This window comes from Papio anubis, chromosome 4 (assembly GCF_008728515.1).
Source record: "Papio anubis isolate 15944 chromosome 4, Panubis1.0, whole genome shotgun sequence".
NCBI classification, from domain to species: Eukaryota; Metazoa; Chordata; class Mammalia; order Primates; family Cercopithecidae; genus Papio; species Papio anubis.
Window position 1 is genome coordinate 85,421,015 of NC_044979.1, and position 18,601 is coordinate 85,439,615.

Below are 18,601 nucleotides of genomic sequence, written 5' to 3' on the forward strand. Positions count from 1 at the left end.
CCAAAATTTCTATTCGTACTATCACCACAAAACAAATACAATTTTATATTCAGTATTAAACTTTTAAATTTGTAATGATATTAGATGTTTCACATTTGATGGGATAGCCTGTTAACAATTACTTCAATTACATTAATTGAATGAAAATATTCATCCATTTGGAAAATCAGATGGCAGTGAGATGAAACTGGTATCTTTTAACTGATTGCAAAGTCTTTCAGCTATGGAGCCAGCACATTAATAGCTACTGCTTTGCTTTTTGTTTGTGCACAAGAGAATTTTAATGGTTAAATAAGTAAAATGAAAAAAAAAGAAAAATATATATAAGTAAAATAACTTAAAAGGGTCTTTTAATCTAAATAATGATGCATTTCAGAGACTGCATATGCCCTCTGCAGTTGCACGTGTTAGATCCTCCCCTTTGAGCATGAATATCTTAAAATGACTACAAACTTTTGGAATAGATGCTGATGTTTCTTCCGCACATTTATTTCTCCTGTTTTTTGTGCAATCAGTAATGTTACTAATCTTCCCCCACCCTGTGAATGATATAAGTTGATAAACATTTTATGCAAATTATGTTTAAATTTTATTCAAAAGCAAATCAGTACTTAGCTTACTAAATACGGAGTTATTAATTTGATGGGGAGGGGCTCATGGCATCCTGATGATTTTATGCATCTTGCAGCCTATTACGTAGACCAAGCCAAGGTTTCCTAGTGTGTCATGTGGCTGCCAGGTGCCATTTTTAGATGATCTCCAATACCCCCTGTCTAGAGAGAATTAGCCACCTTTAGACTCTGATTGTCTCAGCAGACATCATTTTACCAGCAAGTTAAAATTCATGCTGTGTACTGTCTCAAAAAGGGATGTTTTAGTTGCATTTGTCTAATGTGTCTGAAAGGGATGTGTTAGTTGGATTTGCCTGAATAGGATAAGGGGAGGAGAGAAACCATTATGTATGGACATCTTTTACATTTAATTTCATGTTACAGGGAGAGCTCCCTTCAATGTGTATGCGTACCTCACACTACTACAAGAGACCCTGGAAGAAGCCAGAAGAGTGAAATAGGGATCTACCAAACCTAACCCCCTGTATATTTTAATACTAAAGCAGTGTTATTATCTGGGATAGAAACCTGAGGTTCCTTGCCTCATGCCAAGGAAATTAAGGACATGGAAACACAAAAGAAGTGAGTTTAAGAGCAGAGGTTTAATAAGAGAAAGAAAGAAAAGAGAACAGCTTTCTTTCTTACAGAGAGAGAGGGGTCCCCCAGTGGGTCTTCCATGCCCCTGGTAAAGTGCGCGAAGTTGTATAGATTGGCTTGAGGAGGTGGGGCCTGATTTACATAGCACCCGAAGATTGGTTGGACCAGGTGTGACATTTACATAGCACTGCGAAGAAGCTTGTCATTCCACCCTAATCTTTTTATTATGCAAATGAGTTTTGTACTTGGCTGCTGCCATGTTGTCTGCTCCTTACTGTACACGTGGTTAGCGAAGAAAAGGGAACATGGAGCCACCATTTTGAGCATGCCTAGTCCCCAGGTAGCCCCTTCCCTATTGGTACAACTGCTGGCATTTACCTGTGCAAGCTTCTAGCTTGCGTTTCCACGTCCACAACTTGATTTTACAGACTGCTCTTTGTTAGAAAAGAAAATGATTTTGGGGCTGCTTTTCTTTAAAAGGAAAACCTTACTGAGGACTTCCTTATCCTCATGATCTGCCCAAATAATATCTTGTTAATTCGGGTATCATTACCATTATTAATAATCTTCCATTAAAAACGAAAAATCAGACAAATGCAAACAGGACCTATGGTGACAATATTTTTTGACCACATCTCCATTCCCCGCTCTACCTCCATTCACTGTCCAGTTTGCTAATGCTTATATAGCTTTTACATTTTCTGGCTCAGTTTCTTTCTTTCTCTTTTCTTTTCTTTTTTACTTTATTTTCCTTCCTTCCATCCATCCTTCCTTCCTTCCTCTGTCCCTTCCTTTCTTTTCCTTTCTTTTTCCGTTCCCTTCCCCTTCCCCTTCCTCTTTCCCATCGCCTTCCCTTTCCCCTTCCCCTCCCCTCTCCCTCCTCTCCCTTTACTTTCCTTTCCTTTTTTGTTGGAGACTTGCTCTGTCACCCGGGCTGGAATGCAGTGGCGTGATCTCGGCTCACTGCAACCTCTGCCTCCTGGGTTCAAGTAATTCTCTTGTCTCAGCCTCTGGAGTAGCTGGTATTACAGGCACCGCCACCACGTCTGGCTAATTTTTGTACTTTTTTTTTTTTTTTTTTTTTTTTTTTTTTTTAGAGAAGGGGTTTCCCCATATTGATCAGGCTAGTCTCGAACTCCTGACCTCAGGTGATCCACCCGCCTTGGCCTCCCAAAGTGTTGGGATTACAGGTGTAAGCCACCATGCCGGGCTGTTTCTGTTTCTTTTAAAATGTATGCAAAATGATCCCATGTGAAACAGAAAACTTTGGTGGCATGCCTAAATATCCATGCTTATTTAATCAGTATCACCTTTCTCTTAATTAACATCTTTGGTATAGAAACAATATTCTCTCACACTGCACAACTTTTCTGCTTATTTCTGAAATTTGACAGGAGGGACTAGAGAAGTTCTCCTTCATTCTAGTTTGGCTGTAGCTTCTGCACCTTATCATTGCCAGAAGTTTGAAAAATATAGAACATTTGGCACGTCCTCAATCTCACTAAATTCAATGTTCCAGAGAGTCATTTCCGTTTCTAACAAGATCCACTGGTAATCCTGATACATACAGCAAAGACTTCGTCTTCCTGGTTTCTGTAATGTAAGTCAAGACAGGTTATAATTCGGGGCTTATTGCTGGTAAAACAAAGGAAGAACATGTCCAAGAAATGAAGTTATTATGATTCATGGATACTGGGGTGCCTGGAGTGGTTGAAAATTTTTACATAAATAGTGCTAGAGTTGTAGAATGTCAAAAAGAAGGCACAATCTGCAAGAGATAAACATCAATGCTTGCTTAATTTGCTAATTTTTTCTAATTGTGTCTTGGGGAGGAAGGAATGTAAGTTGTTATGATGTCCAGAAAAAAGGGTGGCAGAACTGGAGTGAGACTTGAAAAATGTTCTAATAATGAATAGAACATTGTCTGTTTTTTGTTTTGTTTTGTTTTGTTTTTTCCCATTAAGGCAGGTTTAAGATAGAACCAAGCTGCTTCCATCGTGTTGCTGAAAATCATAACATCAAAAATGTTTTAAGATTCTGAAAGGCAAACTAGTCTGCTTTTTGCTATTTTATCTTGGGTTTCCAGAGTCTATGACTATGAGAACATGGGAGAGACATTAAAAAGGAAGCTTATTTTCTATTGTTCTCCCGAATAAATCCTATTACTGTATGCTATAATGTATACCCTATGTTAAAGAATTCCACTTAATGATTCTATTGCAGATTCCACACTGAGGGATTAAATTATACAATAACTAGTAAAAATGAAATTTGAAAGTATTTAATAAACAATCATTTAAGTTGTTAATATTAAATATAACAAGGGCTTATTTACTTTAGCAACTAATTGAACATCTGATTCATGATTAGGAATGCACATATTGCTAAATATCAGGACTCTGAGATGATTAGATTCAGTTTAACAAAGATAATTTGATGAAATAAGATGATGTGGAAGTAAATGACACAACTAATAGAGCTAAGGTAATGAGCACCTCTTGAGAAAACTGACAAGCCCTGTAGCGTCTTCCAGAGATATGGTAATCCTATAAGTAAATCTATGACATCATCATTCTTAGAAGGTTTAGAAGTTCTGGACTCATTCACCTTGTCAACTAATTTCATAACTAAAATACTTATCCTGATAACTTTATTTTGTATCTTGGAGCATCAAATCAAATGGAAAATACTCTGAACTTAAACTCCTCGGCCTGTCCTTTTAAAGGCTTGCCTTACTCAGATGTCTGACATCGTGGAATGGGGAAACATCATGAACTTCGATGTTCAACTTCAGGGAGTTTAAATTTTATTTTGGTCACTTATTACATTTCATGGGCCTCACAAGTTACTTAACCCCTCTCAGACTCAAAATTATCTTCTATAAAGTAGTGTTAATAGCTCCTAACAAAGAATTCTAGAGACTAAATCAAATAATACTAATAGAGGACTACTCAATAAACAAATGCTCCTTTCCTCTATCTTTTCTTATGGTAGATAGGAAAAGTAAATATCTTCTTATGATTTGCAAAGTCAGTTTGTATCTCTCCACTAGAAGTGGTGAGTAATTGACGAGTCCTATTTTTAGGGCTTTCCCTGCAGAGAGAGAGAGAGAGAGAGAGAGAGAGAGAGAGGGAGGGAGTTAAAGTCCTTCCAGTAAGCATAAATTACATAGTATCACTCAAGATCAATTTACAACATTAATAATAGCTGTATGTTCTGTCATCATGTATTAGTGTTCTGCAAAAGAAAACTGGACTAGAATATTAGCAGGGTTAAAGAATAAAGTGAAGAATAAAATGCCTTGGTTAATAATGCACAGAGGCCCTAGAAACGTAATCGCCCAATGGGATCATGGCCTGCTGCCAGGATAGAGCCGATTTATCAAGACAGGGAAATTGTAATAGAGAAAGAGTTCAATTCATGCAGAGCCAGCTGAATACGAGACTGGAGTTTCATTATTACTCAAATCAGTCTCCCTGAAAATTCAGAGACTGGGTTTTTTAAGGATAATTTGGTGGGTAGGGGGCCAGGGAATGGAGAGTGCTCACTGATCAGGTCAGAGATAAAAATCAAAGAACCTTGAAGCTATTCTTGGCTGAGTCAGTTCTTGGGTGGGGGCCACAAGACCAGATGAGTCAGTGTATCCATCTGGGTGGTGCCAGCTGATCCATGGAGAGCAGGAGCTAAAAAAGATCTCCAGCACCAATCTGAGGTTTCACAATAGTGATATTATTTATCCCTAGGAGCAATTGGGGAGAGTTCGAATCTTGTGGCCTCTAGCTGTATGAATCCTAAGCCTATTTTCTAATCTTGTGGCTAATTTGTCAGTCCTACAAAGGCAGCGTTGGCCCCAGGCAAGAAGGGAGTTTGTTTTAGGAAAGTGCTGTTATCATTTTTGTTTCAAAGTCAAACTATAAACTAAGTTCCTCCCAAAGTTAGCTTGGCCTGTGCCTGGGAATAAACAAGGACAGCTTGGAGGTTAGAAGCAAGATGGAGTCTGTGAGGTCAGATTTCTCATTGTCATAATTTTCTCACTGTTATAATTTTTGTATAGGAGGTGTCAGGAACATTACCTGTCTGGTAACCACTCCCACTTTCACTGGTACAAATTTGTATCTTGAAAATATCTGTATTTCTAATAGAAAACCATTCACAATCACAGTGAGGTAAACTGAAGAGAGAAAAGAGAGAATAGTCAGAATTCAATTTATTTAAAGAAAACTGAACTTCACCACAAAAGGATCTTTTATCATTTGGGGGAATTATTTATTAACATTTCCATTATTAAACTCATTTTTAGGCTAATCGTATAAATTCACATATATTAAAGCATCTACACATATTTACATGTCATTCCTTGGGGAACCATTAAGCTCTTTTGACATACTAAACAACTAGGTAAAGATTAGCAAAAAGTCTCTTTTCTTTGCCATTACTGAAGAATGCATTTTACACTCTGAAAAGTCTCTAGAATGTAGAATCAGGGTCTTGAGAATGTTTATGGCTTAAATTTCATAATTTCAAGCCAGCAGAGGGCTCCCTACTGTAACATGATTCTGTATATACAAAATTCTGCAAAAATTGTTGGTAAAGGACAAAAGCAGGATTTAATATTTGTTATAGGCTTACTTATTTTCTATAACTATGTGTTAAATTAAGAAGTATAAAAAGAATGAAGCAAAGCCAAACCCACTTCTGATACTTGAGATAGAATTTGTTGCTTTTTCATCATGCCAAATTTAATCTTCCTCTACTGTTCCAGTTTGAAAACTAAATGTGCTTCAATTCTGTATCCTGAGTTCACATAGACACCTGCAGTCTGATTCTTTTAATACTCCATATTTTTGTCCATTCAAAGGTTAAATAACATATTTCTAATATGAGATTATCTACTAGTAAGGCTCTTTAACCTAGTGATAAATATAGGCAAAGCTCAATGAAGAACGGCATTAGTTTTTTTAGTACATGTGTCTTTGGTTATTTAAATTACTAAATTTTAACTTGATTTCAAGAAATATTGGATAAATGAAAAATAAAGAATTTTTTTTTAACTTTTTCCAGCCCTCCTTCTTTGGACTTCATCCTACTTATCTCTATCAGTTCCCTCCTAATGAAACACTTGGCAGATTTTTACAATCCCAATGAACAATGTGTACACAACACCTTGGGTCATTTTATTTAGAGAATTAACATTGTTCTGACAATTTTAAGTAATGCAGAATTGCTGCATGCTGCTCAGTCTGCCAAAATAAATTGACCAAGCACATTAGAGAAGTCTATGACAAGGTAACCTGTTGAAAAAACTAATTCTGTCAAATTCTATTCATTTTTCCTTCAGTGATGTCTTTTTTTTCTTTTTCTTTTTTTTTTTTTGAGATGGAGTCTTGCTCTGTCGCCCAGGCAGGAGTGCAGTGGCAAGATCTCTACGCACTGCAACCTCTGCCTCCTGTGTTCAAGCAATTCTCCTACCTCAGCCTCCAGAGTAGCTGGGGCTGCAGGTGCGTGCCACCATGCCCAGCTAATTTTTATATTTTTAGGAGAGACAGGACTTCACCATGTTGGCCAGGATGGTCTCGATCTCTTGACCTAGTGATCTGCCTGCCTCGGCCCCAAAAAGTGCTGGGATTACGGGCGTGAGCCACTGTATCTGGCCTCAGTGATGTCTTTTTCTGGAATGCAGCTTCTTAGGTTATATGGTTTGCAAAAGTAAATGTGGCCTTAGGAAGACAACCAATGTAATACATTTTTATGACTACAAATATGTATCTATGCATAATTTTAGCAGACATCAAAGGAAACATTGTTTTCAAATCGATGCAAAGGCAATATTCCTTCTTGTTTTTACTGTTTTTAAGTTTCATCCCTTCTTTTTATACTTGTTGTCTTATAGGCTGTCAGTTAATATAACATGATTATATTTGAAATATTTTTTTAATTGTAGTAATAAAGGGGGGAAGTAACCACAAGTGACTTTAATTTTTAATAGAAAATTTAAAAATGTGAAAAGCAAACAATAATAAATAAGTAATTTTATCTTTCATTAAAGAAATAGTTCATATAAGCATTATATAAGATAATTACATTTTAATGTGCTTGTGGACAACTCATTAAAAGAAGAGAATTATGTACAAATTCAGGTTATTTCCAGGGGCCAGACGTGAGTTGTTTCATGCTTCTAACTCCCCAGAAAGCAATGCAAATGGAGAAAACAATCTGAAGAAAAAAAAAACACAAAGAGAAAAAAAAAAGTTAGAAGTGAATCAATACTATTGCTCAACTGAATTAAAAATATTTCCCTAGAGGAAAATGAACATGCATATTTTAGGCAGTCAAGTTATTTAAATTAAATCTAGCAATTGCTCACTGATAGAACTTAGCCAATTTTACTTAAAACAGGGTTTGTGAAGACAGGAGCTGGAGTTAAAAAGTTTTATTTCTGTGGCTTGTTTCTTATATTCACAAATCTAGGTCATTTCAAGGAATGGGGCTAGATAGATATTCAAATATTTCTTCTGACATTTGGAGATTCAGCATGGTGTATGTATTATATTAAATGATCTAATTGCTTACGTAAGTTAAGAAACCTTTGGAATAGGAGAAATAAAAACACTGTTAAAGAATCCCTCCAAGGCAATATGATCGAGCTTACTATGAATTTTGTCCAACGTGAATTAAATTCTAAACACTGCTGATGATTTACCTCCATAGTCTTTTGATTTTATCACGTGTAAAAATGTAACTGCAAATTTATTTCACACTGAAGACTTAACTAAATCATATTAAGCAGCCTCAAAGTTCATTGAGTTTGTTCAATCCAGGCACCGGTCATGGTCTTTGCACCATCAGATTTCCCAAAAGCAAACCCTTCCCTTTGCTCTTACCTAGGTACTGATAATTAAAACTATAGGATTGCTTTCCTGATCACCATTTTAGGTGGTTGGGTACTGGAATGAGGATGAAAGAAAACAATACCAAAACAACCAGAGTTATTGGGATAGCTGTGCAGGAGTTTCTCTATATTTTTTCATATATGTGTGTACTTCCCCTCCATACAGTTAAAATACGACCAGATGCCTCGCCCCAAGAAGAATATCACTATACCTGGAAGATTCACTGAAATATACAAAGAGAGAACATTTAAATAAGAAGATGAAGGCATGGGAGCATTCTGGGGTGGGGAACTCTGGTGAAGTCAAGACTGTTAACTAAGGACAGCTGTTAATTCACAGAAAATACCTTCAACTGTGCTGATTTTGCTATTAAAGCATGAATGAGGAAAAAAACACTGCCAACAAGCAAAATACAAACAAGCAAAACAACACCAACACCAACAACAACAATCCTCCCAAACAAGGATGTTTAGATTTATGAGTGGGTTGTTCAGTTTCATATGAACCTCCTGGATCTTTCTAGAGAACCATCATCTTTCACATTAGCCAGTTTGATGGACTTCTTGGAATTCATGCATTCCTTTTAGCCTATAACACTCACAATATGAAAAAATATTAAAAATAAAATCAGCAGTTTTATTGAAGGAGAAGTCAAGAATAATATTAACATTTTGGAGTTGCCTCAGAAGTCAAATACAATGTATTTAAAGGCTGGTTTTGATTTTGTTTCTTTTGACTGTAATTCAAGAGAAATGACCTCATGGGATTTCTTCTGATCGTGCCAGGTAAAATAATACTGTGCTGGGGGGAGTATTTGTTAAAACTCTTAGACTTGTGCCATGAGTTGCATTTGTCCATGAAAATGGGTTAATACTGAGAGGGGCGCTGAGAAGATAGCTTTTCAAGTGAGACAGAGATGATAAATCTATAATATCAGAGTAAATAATTTACTTTAGATCCAGAATATTCAACAAGCAACTAACAGATACCTTGTGTGTGCAGGGTGGTGGAATTGAAACTATATTTGGCACTAGAAGTCTTTATTGGTTTTGAATCTGGTGTCTGCAGTCACAAGGATGATCTCCCTGAGGGAAGGCTGAGGAGAATTACTTCAGTGAAACCTCAAAAGTTGTATATAAAGTTTTTGGAGTATTCTCATAAATCTCATAATTCTCCTCTTTTCCATTCTCAATTCCCCTAGACTATCCATACCTTCATCTCGACTCCCAGTACTGTTAAACATTTTTACCTAAAGAGGAAGTGGAAAAGATTGCACGTCTAGTTATGCCTTGTTATTAATCCACCACTTTCCACTAAATCTTTCCACCTTTGAAACTCTGATTCACATCCTTTATCCTGTAGGACCTACCTCTAAGTAAATCACAAAAATCTTCCCCTTTCCAATTATCTGAAATGCTTTTAAATTCCTACCAAAAATGCAGTGCTGCAGTTCGCAGTCTTATTTTTTATTTATTTATTTTTTTTTTTTTGCTTGCTTGCTTGTTTCAGGCTCCTGTGTGTTATCCCTTCAAAGAGATGTACAACTGGTTAAGCCTAGGGCTCAGGATCAGATTATATTAATGTGCAATGGAGACCTTCGCTTCGGCCGGCATTGTCCTACATGCCTTTATTAGATTATGTCATCTAATTCTCATGACAAACTTTGGAGTACTGGTATCCAATTTGGCAATGAGACAGTGGGAACTCAAAATTCATGTGGTTTTTACCAGGGAATCACAAAACTGCTACATATCAGAGCTAGAATAAACTTTTACATTTATCTAGTAACCCCAAGAAAATCTAACTGCAAAACCTGGGAAACCATTTCAAAGAATATGAACATCCATAGTGAATTAATTTCCTTTTCTGTAGTCATCACCTAGATTTTCCTAGTTATTTTTTTTTCTTGTGGCAGTAACTGCTAGGCTTCTGAGACCTTTTCACAATCAATATTTTAAGAACTAATTTGGAATTTTTATATATAATAAAATCCAGATTGGCAAAGGATCATAGAAATAAAATAAAATAAATGTGTCCTTCTAAAAATATGTGACTCTGAAATACCATTCCGTTAGAAAATATTTCAGTAGAAGAAAACAGAGTTAATTTTATATTTTAGAATATATATGTTTATATATAAATATTATATACAATGTATAATAGATTCAAATACATATTGCACATACAAATTTAAGTCAGAAAATTATTTAACATAGAGTCAATATAACCACCTGATTACTGTAGTCACTCCACTTACATTTTTCCTTTTCCAACTGTTCTCTTGATTTTTGTATTAACCCGTTTATTTTAGGTCTCCTTAGTTGATTAGATTAAATATGTTACTTTACTTGATAGTTCATTAACATATTTCTCAAATATTTTTTAAATAAAGACAGAATTCCTACTTAGGCTAGTGGAAAAATAGATGAAAACTGTAGACTTTTTATTTTGCAATATTTGTCTCTAATCTACAGATATGATGTTTCCGGCTACATACAAACTCAATGCACACTTATTTTATCCTAGTTCTAGGCAAGTCCCATGATTTTAACAGATGGATTCTAAGCACAAAGCAGAGGAAGTTCATTCTTAGTGTCAAGCCCTCCTTGTGCTAACACATCATTAGTGGTCCTTGTCTTCAGGCTATTTCCTTGACTTCCCAGGAACCTCAACTCTGATGCCTGAACTTTGGCCTCTACAGATGCTGTCACGTTTCCACCAGGCCTTTCCAAAAAGTTCATCAATTGGCAGGTGGCTAATCTGTCAGTAATCCATATTAAAATCCTAATGGAGACTGGTGTTTTATTCTGCTGCTCCTCTCAGGTGTGTGTGTGTGTGTGTGTGTGTGTGTGTGTGTGTGTGTGTGTTGCTTTTGTTTTAAGAGACAAGGTCTTTCCCAAACTGGACTTGAACTCCTGGGCTCAAGCACTCCTCCCATCTCAGCCTCCCTAGTTGGGCCTATAGGGACATACCGTCTCGCCCAGGTTTATGTCTGTGTTTTAAGAGGCCTTATTCAAATGGCTCTAATGATGAGCAAATCAAGCATCTAATCTTAAAGGAGAGAGAATAGTATCAGAAGAGGTATTTGTGTACTTGTTGCATGCTCTCAAATTGCAAACCTTCAAATTACAAAGAAATCTGGTGGATTTGACTTACACCTATGTACATATCTGTCTCTTCTGGTTTCAATCCACTTACTATATTTATCAAGAAGCAACCAGAAGAGAGAGAGAGGAAAAAAAAAAAAAAAATATATATATATATATATATATATCACCTTGTCCAGTGGAAAGTTCCAATTGCAACTATCTAGGAACTTCCCATAGCCTTTGTGGAAGTGATGAAATAGGACTTTTCAAATAATTTAGCCTTCAGATAAGCTTACGAGTAAAATGAAAGCTTTAATGTACTTGAATAATTATTCACAAGAGAAATAAAATCTATGAAAGTGCTAAAATTTTTTGTCTCCCAAACATGTATTTATTGTCACAAAGATCAAAATAGAAAACATTCACTGATATATAGCTTATTTAATTTTATGTGTATTGCCAGAAGTGGTGTGACTATGTATATATCTGTAAATGACTAATAGGATGAATAAACATGTTAAATGAGCTAAGCCATTTTGCTGAATGATAAAGTCACTTACTCTACTTTGTCAAGGAAGAAATTTGAGTTATTTTAAGTATAAAAGTGACAGACTTAGTCACTTTACAACAAATTGAAAGGTTATTACTATTTAGTCAATTATATGTTTTTAGTCAAATATAGGTTTATATACTTATTTCCTAAAATTTCCCTAAAACTTTTTAAAAATTAGAATATTAGAATAACTATTTTGTATTCTAAACAAATGTATGCACTGGCCCTAAATAGAAGACTACATTTTTCTTTTTTCTTTTATTATTATTATTATTATTATTATTATACTTTAAGTTCTAGCGTACATGTGCATAACGTGCAGATTTGTTACATATGTATACTTGTGCCATGTTGGTGTGCTGCACCCATCAACTCGTCAGCACCCATCAACTCGTCATTTACATCAGGTATAACTCCCAATGCAATCCCTCCCCCGTCCCCCGTCCCCATGATAGGCCCCGGTGTGTGATGTTCCCCTTCCTGAGTCCAAGTGATCTCATTGTTCAGTCCCCACCTATGAGTGAGAACATGCGATATTTGGTTTTCTGTTCTTGCGATAGTTTGCTGAGAATGATGGTTTCCAGCTGCATCCATGTCGCTACAAAGGACACAAACTCATTCTTTTTTATGGCTGCATAGTATTCCATGGTGTATATGTGCCACATTTTCTTAATCCAGTCTGTCACTGATGGACATTTGGGTTGATTCCAAGTCTTTGCTATTGTGAATAGTGCTGTAATAAACATACGTGTGCATGTGTCTTTATAGCAGCATGATTTATAATCCTTTGGGTATATACCCAGTAATGGGATGGCTGGGTCATATGGTACTTCTAGTTCTAGATCCTTGAGGAATCGCCATACTGTTTTCTATAATGGTTGAACTAGTTTACAATCCCACCAACAGTGTAAAAGTGTTCCAATTTCTCCACATCCTCTCCAGCACCTGTTGTTTCCTGACTTTTTAATGATTGCCATTCTAACTGGTGTGAGATGGTATCCCATTGTGGTTTTGATTTGCATTTCTCTGATGGCCAGTGATGATGAGCATTTTTTCATGTAAGACTACATTTTTCTGAAAAATTATTTCTGTAATATCAGTGAGGTTTATAAAATGTCAGTTAACTAGCCGGGCGTGGTGGCTCAGGCCTGTCATCCCAGCACTTTGGGAGGCCGAGGCGGGCGGATCACGTGGTTAGGAGATGGACACCATCCTGGCTAACGCGGTGAAACCCCGTCTCTACCAAAAATACAAAAAACTAGCCAGGCGTGGTAGTGGGCGCCTGTAGTCCCAGCTACTCGGGAGGCTGAGGCAGGAGATTGGCGTGAATCCGGGAGACGGAGTTTGCAGTGAGCCCAAATCGTGCCACTGCACTCCAGCCTGGGCGACAAAACAAGACAGTTAATTATTTAAGAGAACGATAACAATCGCAACAGTAAGAATTGATTTAAAGGAAACACATTAAATATGCAGTATTTTTTTCCTAAATTATTTAAAGAAAACTAAAACTAACCCTGTGTTAAATACACTTTTTAACACAATGTTTTGTTTTTTTGAGATGATCATTGTCTGCTGTACAGATAAGAACCCAAAAAGAGATCAAACCTGGATTGCACCAAAATATCTCTATTTCCTATGAGCGCAAGAAGACAAGTAAGCACAATGGAACTGGAATAGAAATTAGAGCCAAATGTACTGTAGCTCTTTATGAACTGGAAACATCAGAAATATATTAGATAATTATAGATTTTTTTTCTAGAATTTTGCAAGAACCCAATTTCACAAATGCCAACTTATAAGAAATTGAGAATTGTTGACTTTCGCTTTGAAAATATTCTATATATTACCAAAATATTTATTCATGTTCAGAAAAAGGCAAAGAAAATGTTAGAGAAATAATTTCCAAATACTGCATCTATTACTTGGAAATCTTGCATTATCCCTTTGTGCTTATTTCTATACCCCATTCAAGAGAGAACACAATCACAGCTATGTTTAATATGAGATCTTTTAATGTTTTTTCCTATATAAATGTTAAATCAAACAGTATTACATTAGTTTATAAATATATATCACAGTTCTTAGCTGATGAAAAACAATGTAAAAAGAAAGTTCATGTGAATGACCATGTGATAATAGCACCTTATTGAAAAGAATATCAATAGTATCAGAAGAGGTATTTGTGTGCTTGTTGCACACCTTATTGGAAAGAATATCATTCAATCAATAAATATCTACTGTTATAATTTTCAAACAGGAGAAAATACTAAACATAACGCAATCAAGTTTTAAAAAGATAAATACAAAATACACATTAAAACAGAGTTTTCACTGCTTCAGCTGAACTCCAAAAATGGAAACATCAGATTTCACTATTCAATGGGGGCAAAAGACACTTATAATTAGAGTAACAAAAAGTACTAGGTCAATTTACACAGCAAATGCATAATCTTTAATTTCAACCATTATTTCAGTTCCCTAATTATATACGATTATTTACTCACTTCTAAAGGTCTAAACTGCCTAAGAAAGTGTGCATCCTTTTGGACAATACTACGGAAGAGAAGCCTATTGTTCATCCAGACCACATTTAAACTCTCATGATAACATTTGAAAACCATAAATATTAGTAAAAAGATTAGAGATCACTTAGAGGTCTCCAAAGCCTAGCCATAATTCAGAGAATATACTTTAATACAGTTGGCATGAATTAGCTACTGTACATGTAAACCCATCTGGTTAAAATTGTATAAACCATAGTTAGCATAAAGTGAAAATAGATGCTACATTTCTCAAAAACATTTGTGAATTTTTCATCTTTGATTTGGAAGTTATGAATAAAGTGTTTTTATGAGATAGATGGCTTTAAAAATTACAATATTACCAACCCTTGTTCTAAGAGAATGACAATCCAATAATGTGGATTTTTAAATTGTCTTTGAATAACTACTCGATTCTTGCCTTTCCTTATAAACACTGACACACTTCTATTTACATTGTTTTCCTGGAGAATTTCTAAATATTTTGATACACATACTCTTGATGTTCTGACCCAACTTCTCTATTTTCTCCAGCTTAGATTATTATATTTTTAGTTTAAGTTTGTCAAAAGGTCAGGTATATAGACACTAGCATAATGTGAAAATAGGCCAGGGGCGGTGGCTCACGCCTGTAATCCCAACACTTTGGGAGGCCAAGGCGGGCAGATCACGAGGTCAGGAGATCGAGACCAATCTGGCTAACACGGTGAAACCCTGTCTCTATTAAAAATACAAAAAATTAGCCAGGCATGGTGGCAGGCACCTGTAGTCCCAGCTACTCAGGGGACTGAGGCAGGAGAATGGCGTGAATCCAGGAGGCGGAGCTGGCAGTGAGCTGAGATCGCGCCACTGCACTCCAGCCTTGGCGACAGTGTGATACTCTGTGTCAAAAAAATAAAGTTAAATAAATAAATAAATAAACAAACAAATAAAATGGAAAATAGATTTACCACAACTAACAAGCAGAGAAAACTTAGAGGCAACCATACTTGATTATGTCTGTGATTTATAAATCATGAATCACAAATTATGTCTGTGATATAAATCATTAATATATTCATGGGGTGTCCAGAAGATGTGCCTTGTTTAAATTGAAGCTTGAATTTGTATTTTTCTAATCATCCAAGTTCTTAATGCTAGAGAAGAGTGACGTTTTGGACTTTTTCTTAAACACTACAGGGGGGAAACAGTAAGGATACATAGAGACAGAGTTGCAATAAGGTCAGATTAATAAAGGACCAAATATCATTTGTGAGAAGAAACGTTTGGAAGAACACTGACCATCGTGTCGGCAAAAGTATCTTAGTAAAGGTGTACTTTAGAGAAATAATCTTTTCCCACCAATAATCTTCCTCTGGTGCTCACCATGGAACCTCATGTTTTTTACTTTTTACGGATGTGAGAAGAAATTTTTTTTAAAAAATCAGGGCTATAAAAAACGTTTAAGAATGATCTGTTTTAGTTTGTATAAAGTTGGGAATAAAACAAGAGCAGAAAAATAACAAGGCATCTGATGATCATTATACCTAGCTTGACTCTCTGTTGAGACTTTTTACTCATTAAAATTAGTGATGGGCAAACCATTCAAAATATCCTGACCCCATACTCTGAAAGCTATGACAGCACTATTTTTTGAAGTATAAGATAGTTCTGTGAATCTAAAAATTCTTTCATTAACTTTCTTATTTTACTCTTATATTTCTGTAAATAAGTTCTAGCTGCAACTACAATTTCATTTAATATTTTTGCGTATGCCTAACATTGGCACAAAATTGTTTGCCTCATATCCAGCATATTTTAAAACAGAAGATTTTTGAATAAGATGTTGCTGGATTCATCATAGTCCTTAAGTGTCCTAACAGAACTCTCGTGAATGATGAGAAACACGGCATTTAATCTAAATTCAAAGTACTACACCTTTCTAATACCTTTTACTACTGACTGCTAAAATTTAAAGCATTTACATTTTAAAACCAGAGGTTTGTTTCCATAAAAAATTATCAAGAAAATAATTCAGTCCTAATCTTTTACCAAAAGGTCATTTTTGTGCTAAATGACTGGCGGCGTCGCCCATTTCCTCCCCAATCCTCTTACCACAGCACACCGATTTTCAGTGTATTCCAAAGAGCAACACATACTTCTCGCATTTCTCTGACATAAATAAAGAGTCCAAGGCATCCCACATGGCTAACAGTTTTCAATACTTGACGTACAAAAACTTCAATCTGGAAGAACATGTGTTTACAAATGCGGAATAGCATTCAATACAGCTTATCCAGGATTTTTAGTGTGCTGTTAAACAAATTATTTGACTTTATCTACTATGTAGGAAACAAAAAAATTCTCTTAAAAATGAGTTCATTTTTAGGGAAAACATGCCATGTTTACAGAAATCATAGTGATGTCTGGTTTTAAAAATAAGACAGCCTATCTTGAAAAGATATGTTTTGAAAAGATTCTTTCGTATTGTTTTTGTTTATGTCAAAGGGATGATTAGAGCCCCAGTAAATGGGAACCTCCCAGCACAGGCTAATAGAAGGCCAGCAACCCACATATGGCTTGCAGCTTGGGGGATTTCTCTCAGTGTTCTGCCAGAGATGGGACTGCCCAAATGGTTTCTCGCCTAAGTCTGAAGTCATAAACTGCAGGACCAGCCATTCCAGAACTGGACCCAAGGGTATACAGAGTCTTGACTGGTGGGAAACAATGACTGCTTCCTAAGGAAGCCACAGCTGCTTTCCTGAGAGACACCTCAGATGCCTGAATTTTCCCTTACTTTCCATTTTTGACTACCTGTTCTGGCAACAGTTCTAACAAAGGGAGAGGCAGGCAGCAGGCACCCAGCTGTTTTCAATAAGACTTGGCAACATAGGTACTGATGACATAAACACTACAAACATTCAAAGAACATATTTTCCCCTTTCTAGTCATAAAAAAAAGGTGTGAGCCGGTATCAACACCTCACATCTCTTTTACTCCAAATAATGATGATGATGACGATATGATGATAATAATAATTTTATTATTAAAACAAAGATAAAAAAAAACATATCAACTGCTGGGAAGAAGCTCAAATGATACAGAGTATTGGAAAGATGTGAAATCTCCACATTTCAGGGACAATAATTTTTCTTTTTCCTTATAAAACGATAAGATTAAAGTGTGCACTTAATTTGATTGATTTCTCATTTTTTCCCATGACACAGGCCAAAAACAATCAGATATTGCATTATCCATTTGCATTACAACACATTTTCTTTTTCATTTTCATATATTCAAAAATATAATTTAACAAGGTTAATATATGCTGCAATCTCCAGGTAAGTATATCAATGAAATAGTGCATAAGATCCTCTGCTAATATGAATCTAGAAGATGTTGATTTACATTTTAAGTCAGATGAGTGGAATTTCTTGGTTTTTAAAAAATTTGTATTCACTTTCTGGATCTGATATTTGGAAACTGAAATTTTAAATGACTCACTCATGCTTATAGGTAGCAAATTCAAGGTATTTTAAAAAATGATTTCTATATTTGACATATTAGAATATGAATTTACTTAAAGAAATGAATTGGAGCCACAGTAATCTATATTACCAGGTAACTGTTTAATTTCCTGTATAACGGAGTGATATTCCTATAACAGAGAACAGAATTGCATTTAATTTTCTGTCTTAAGATTCTTATTGTTTTTATCCCAATAATTCAGAAAAAAAAAAAAAAAAAAAACTTGGTTAGGCCAGTTCTCCTTAATATATCTATTGTTTCTGTGATAATTTTCTTTCCTCCAAGATGGTAGAACATATTATTTGATCTGGGTTTTAAATTAGACCCTTTCAAATAAAAATGACTACTGACTAAAAGCAGCAGAGAAAATATTTTTCAAGTTGTTTATGAAAACCAGCTTTGGATAAAGTGATACTGTTAATTCAAAAACTTAAAGCTATTTTACAGAAAATAAAAGTGTCATTAGTTAAATTAGTGAATAGACTAAGGATGATATACTGCATACACATTGCAATTACTGTAACTTGGGACATAAAGGGACCGGTAAAATGAAAGAAATAAAACTCTGCAGAAGGAATAAGCAGACTAGGTTGTCCCAGTTCAACACAAATTATTTTGCCTCAAGAGGTCAATTTGATTTTGTTTCTGTATTTATAAAATGAGAAGAATAGCTTCCCTGATTTTTCACAGGATTTTACCTGAGTATTGACTTGCTTTTCTAATTATGAAATATTATAAGAATATAAGAGAGACTATTATGCTACTATTCTTGCTTAAAAGACTCAGTAAATTAAAAGTGAAAACAGAAAGTGAC

The 18,601-nt window shown here is 35.4% G+C and overlaps 1 protein-coding gene across 2 annotated transcripts in view; it reads right to left on the reverse strand.

Annotated features, from left to right (window-relative positions):
- Positions 1-2,351: 2,351 nt before the first annotated feature.
- Positions 2,352-18,601, reverse strand: part of AGMO (alkylglycerol monooxygenase) — a 355,530-nt gene continuing 339,280 nt past the window's right edge. The window contains exons 13-14 of one of the 2 annotated variants that reach the window (XR_001900937.3): positions 7,290-7,421; positions 2,352-5,379 (exon numbers count right to left, since the gene is read on the reverse strand). Coding sequence is in view for 1 of the 2 variants with exons in the window: in XM_017956887.2 (XP_017812376.2) it covers positions 7,347-7,421 (75 nt within the window). In the remaining variant the exon portion in view is untranslated. Of the gene's footprint in view, positions 5,380-5,452; positions 7,422-18,601 lie in introns of those variants that run through there. The other variant, XM_017956887.2, reaches the window with a different exon arrangement.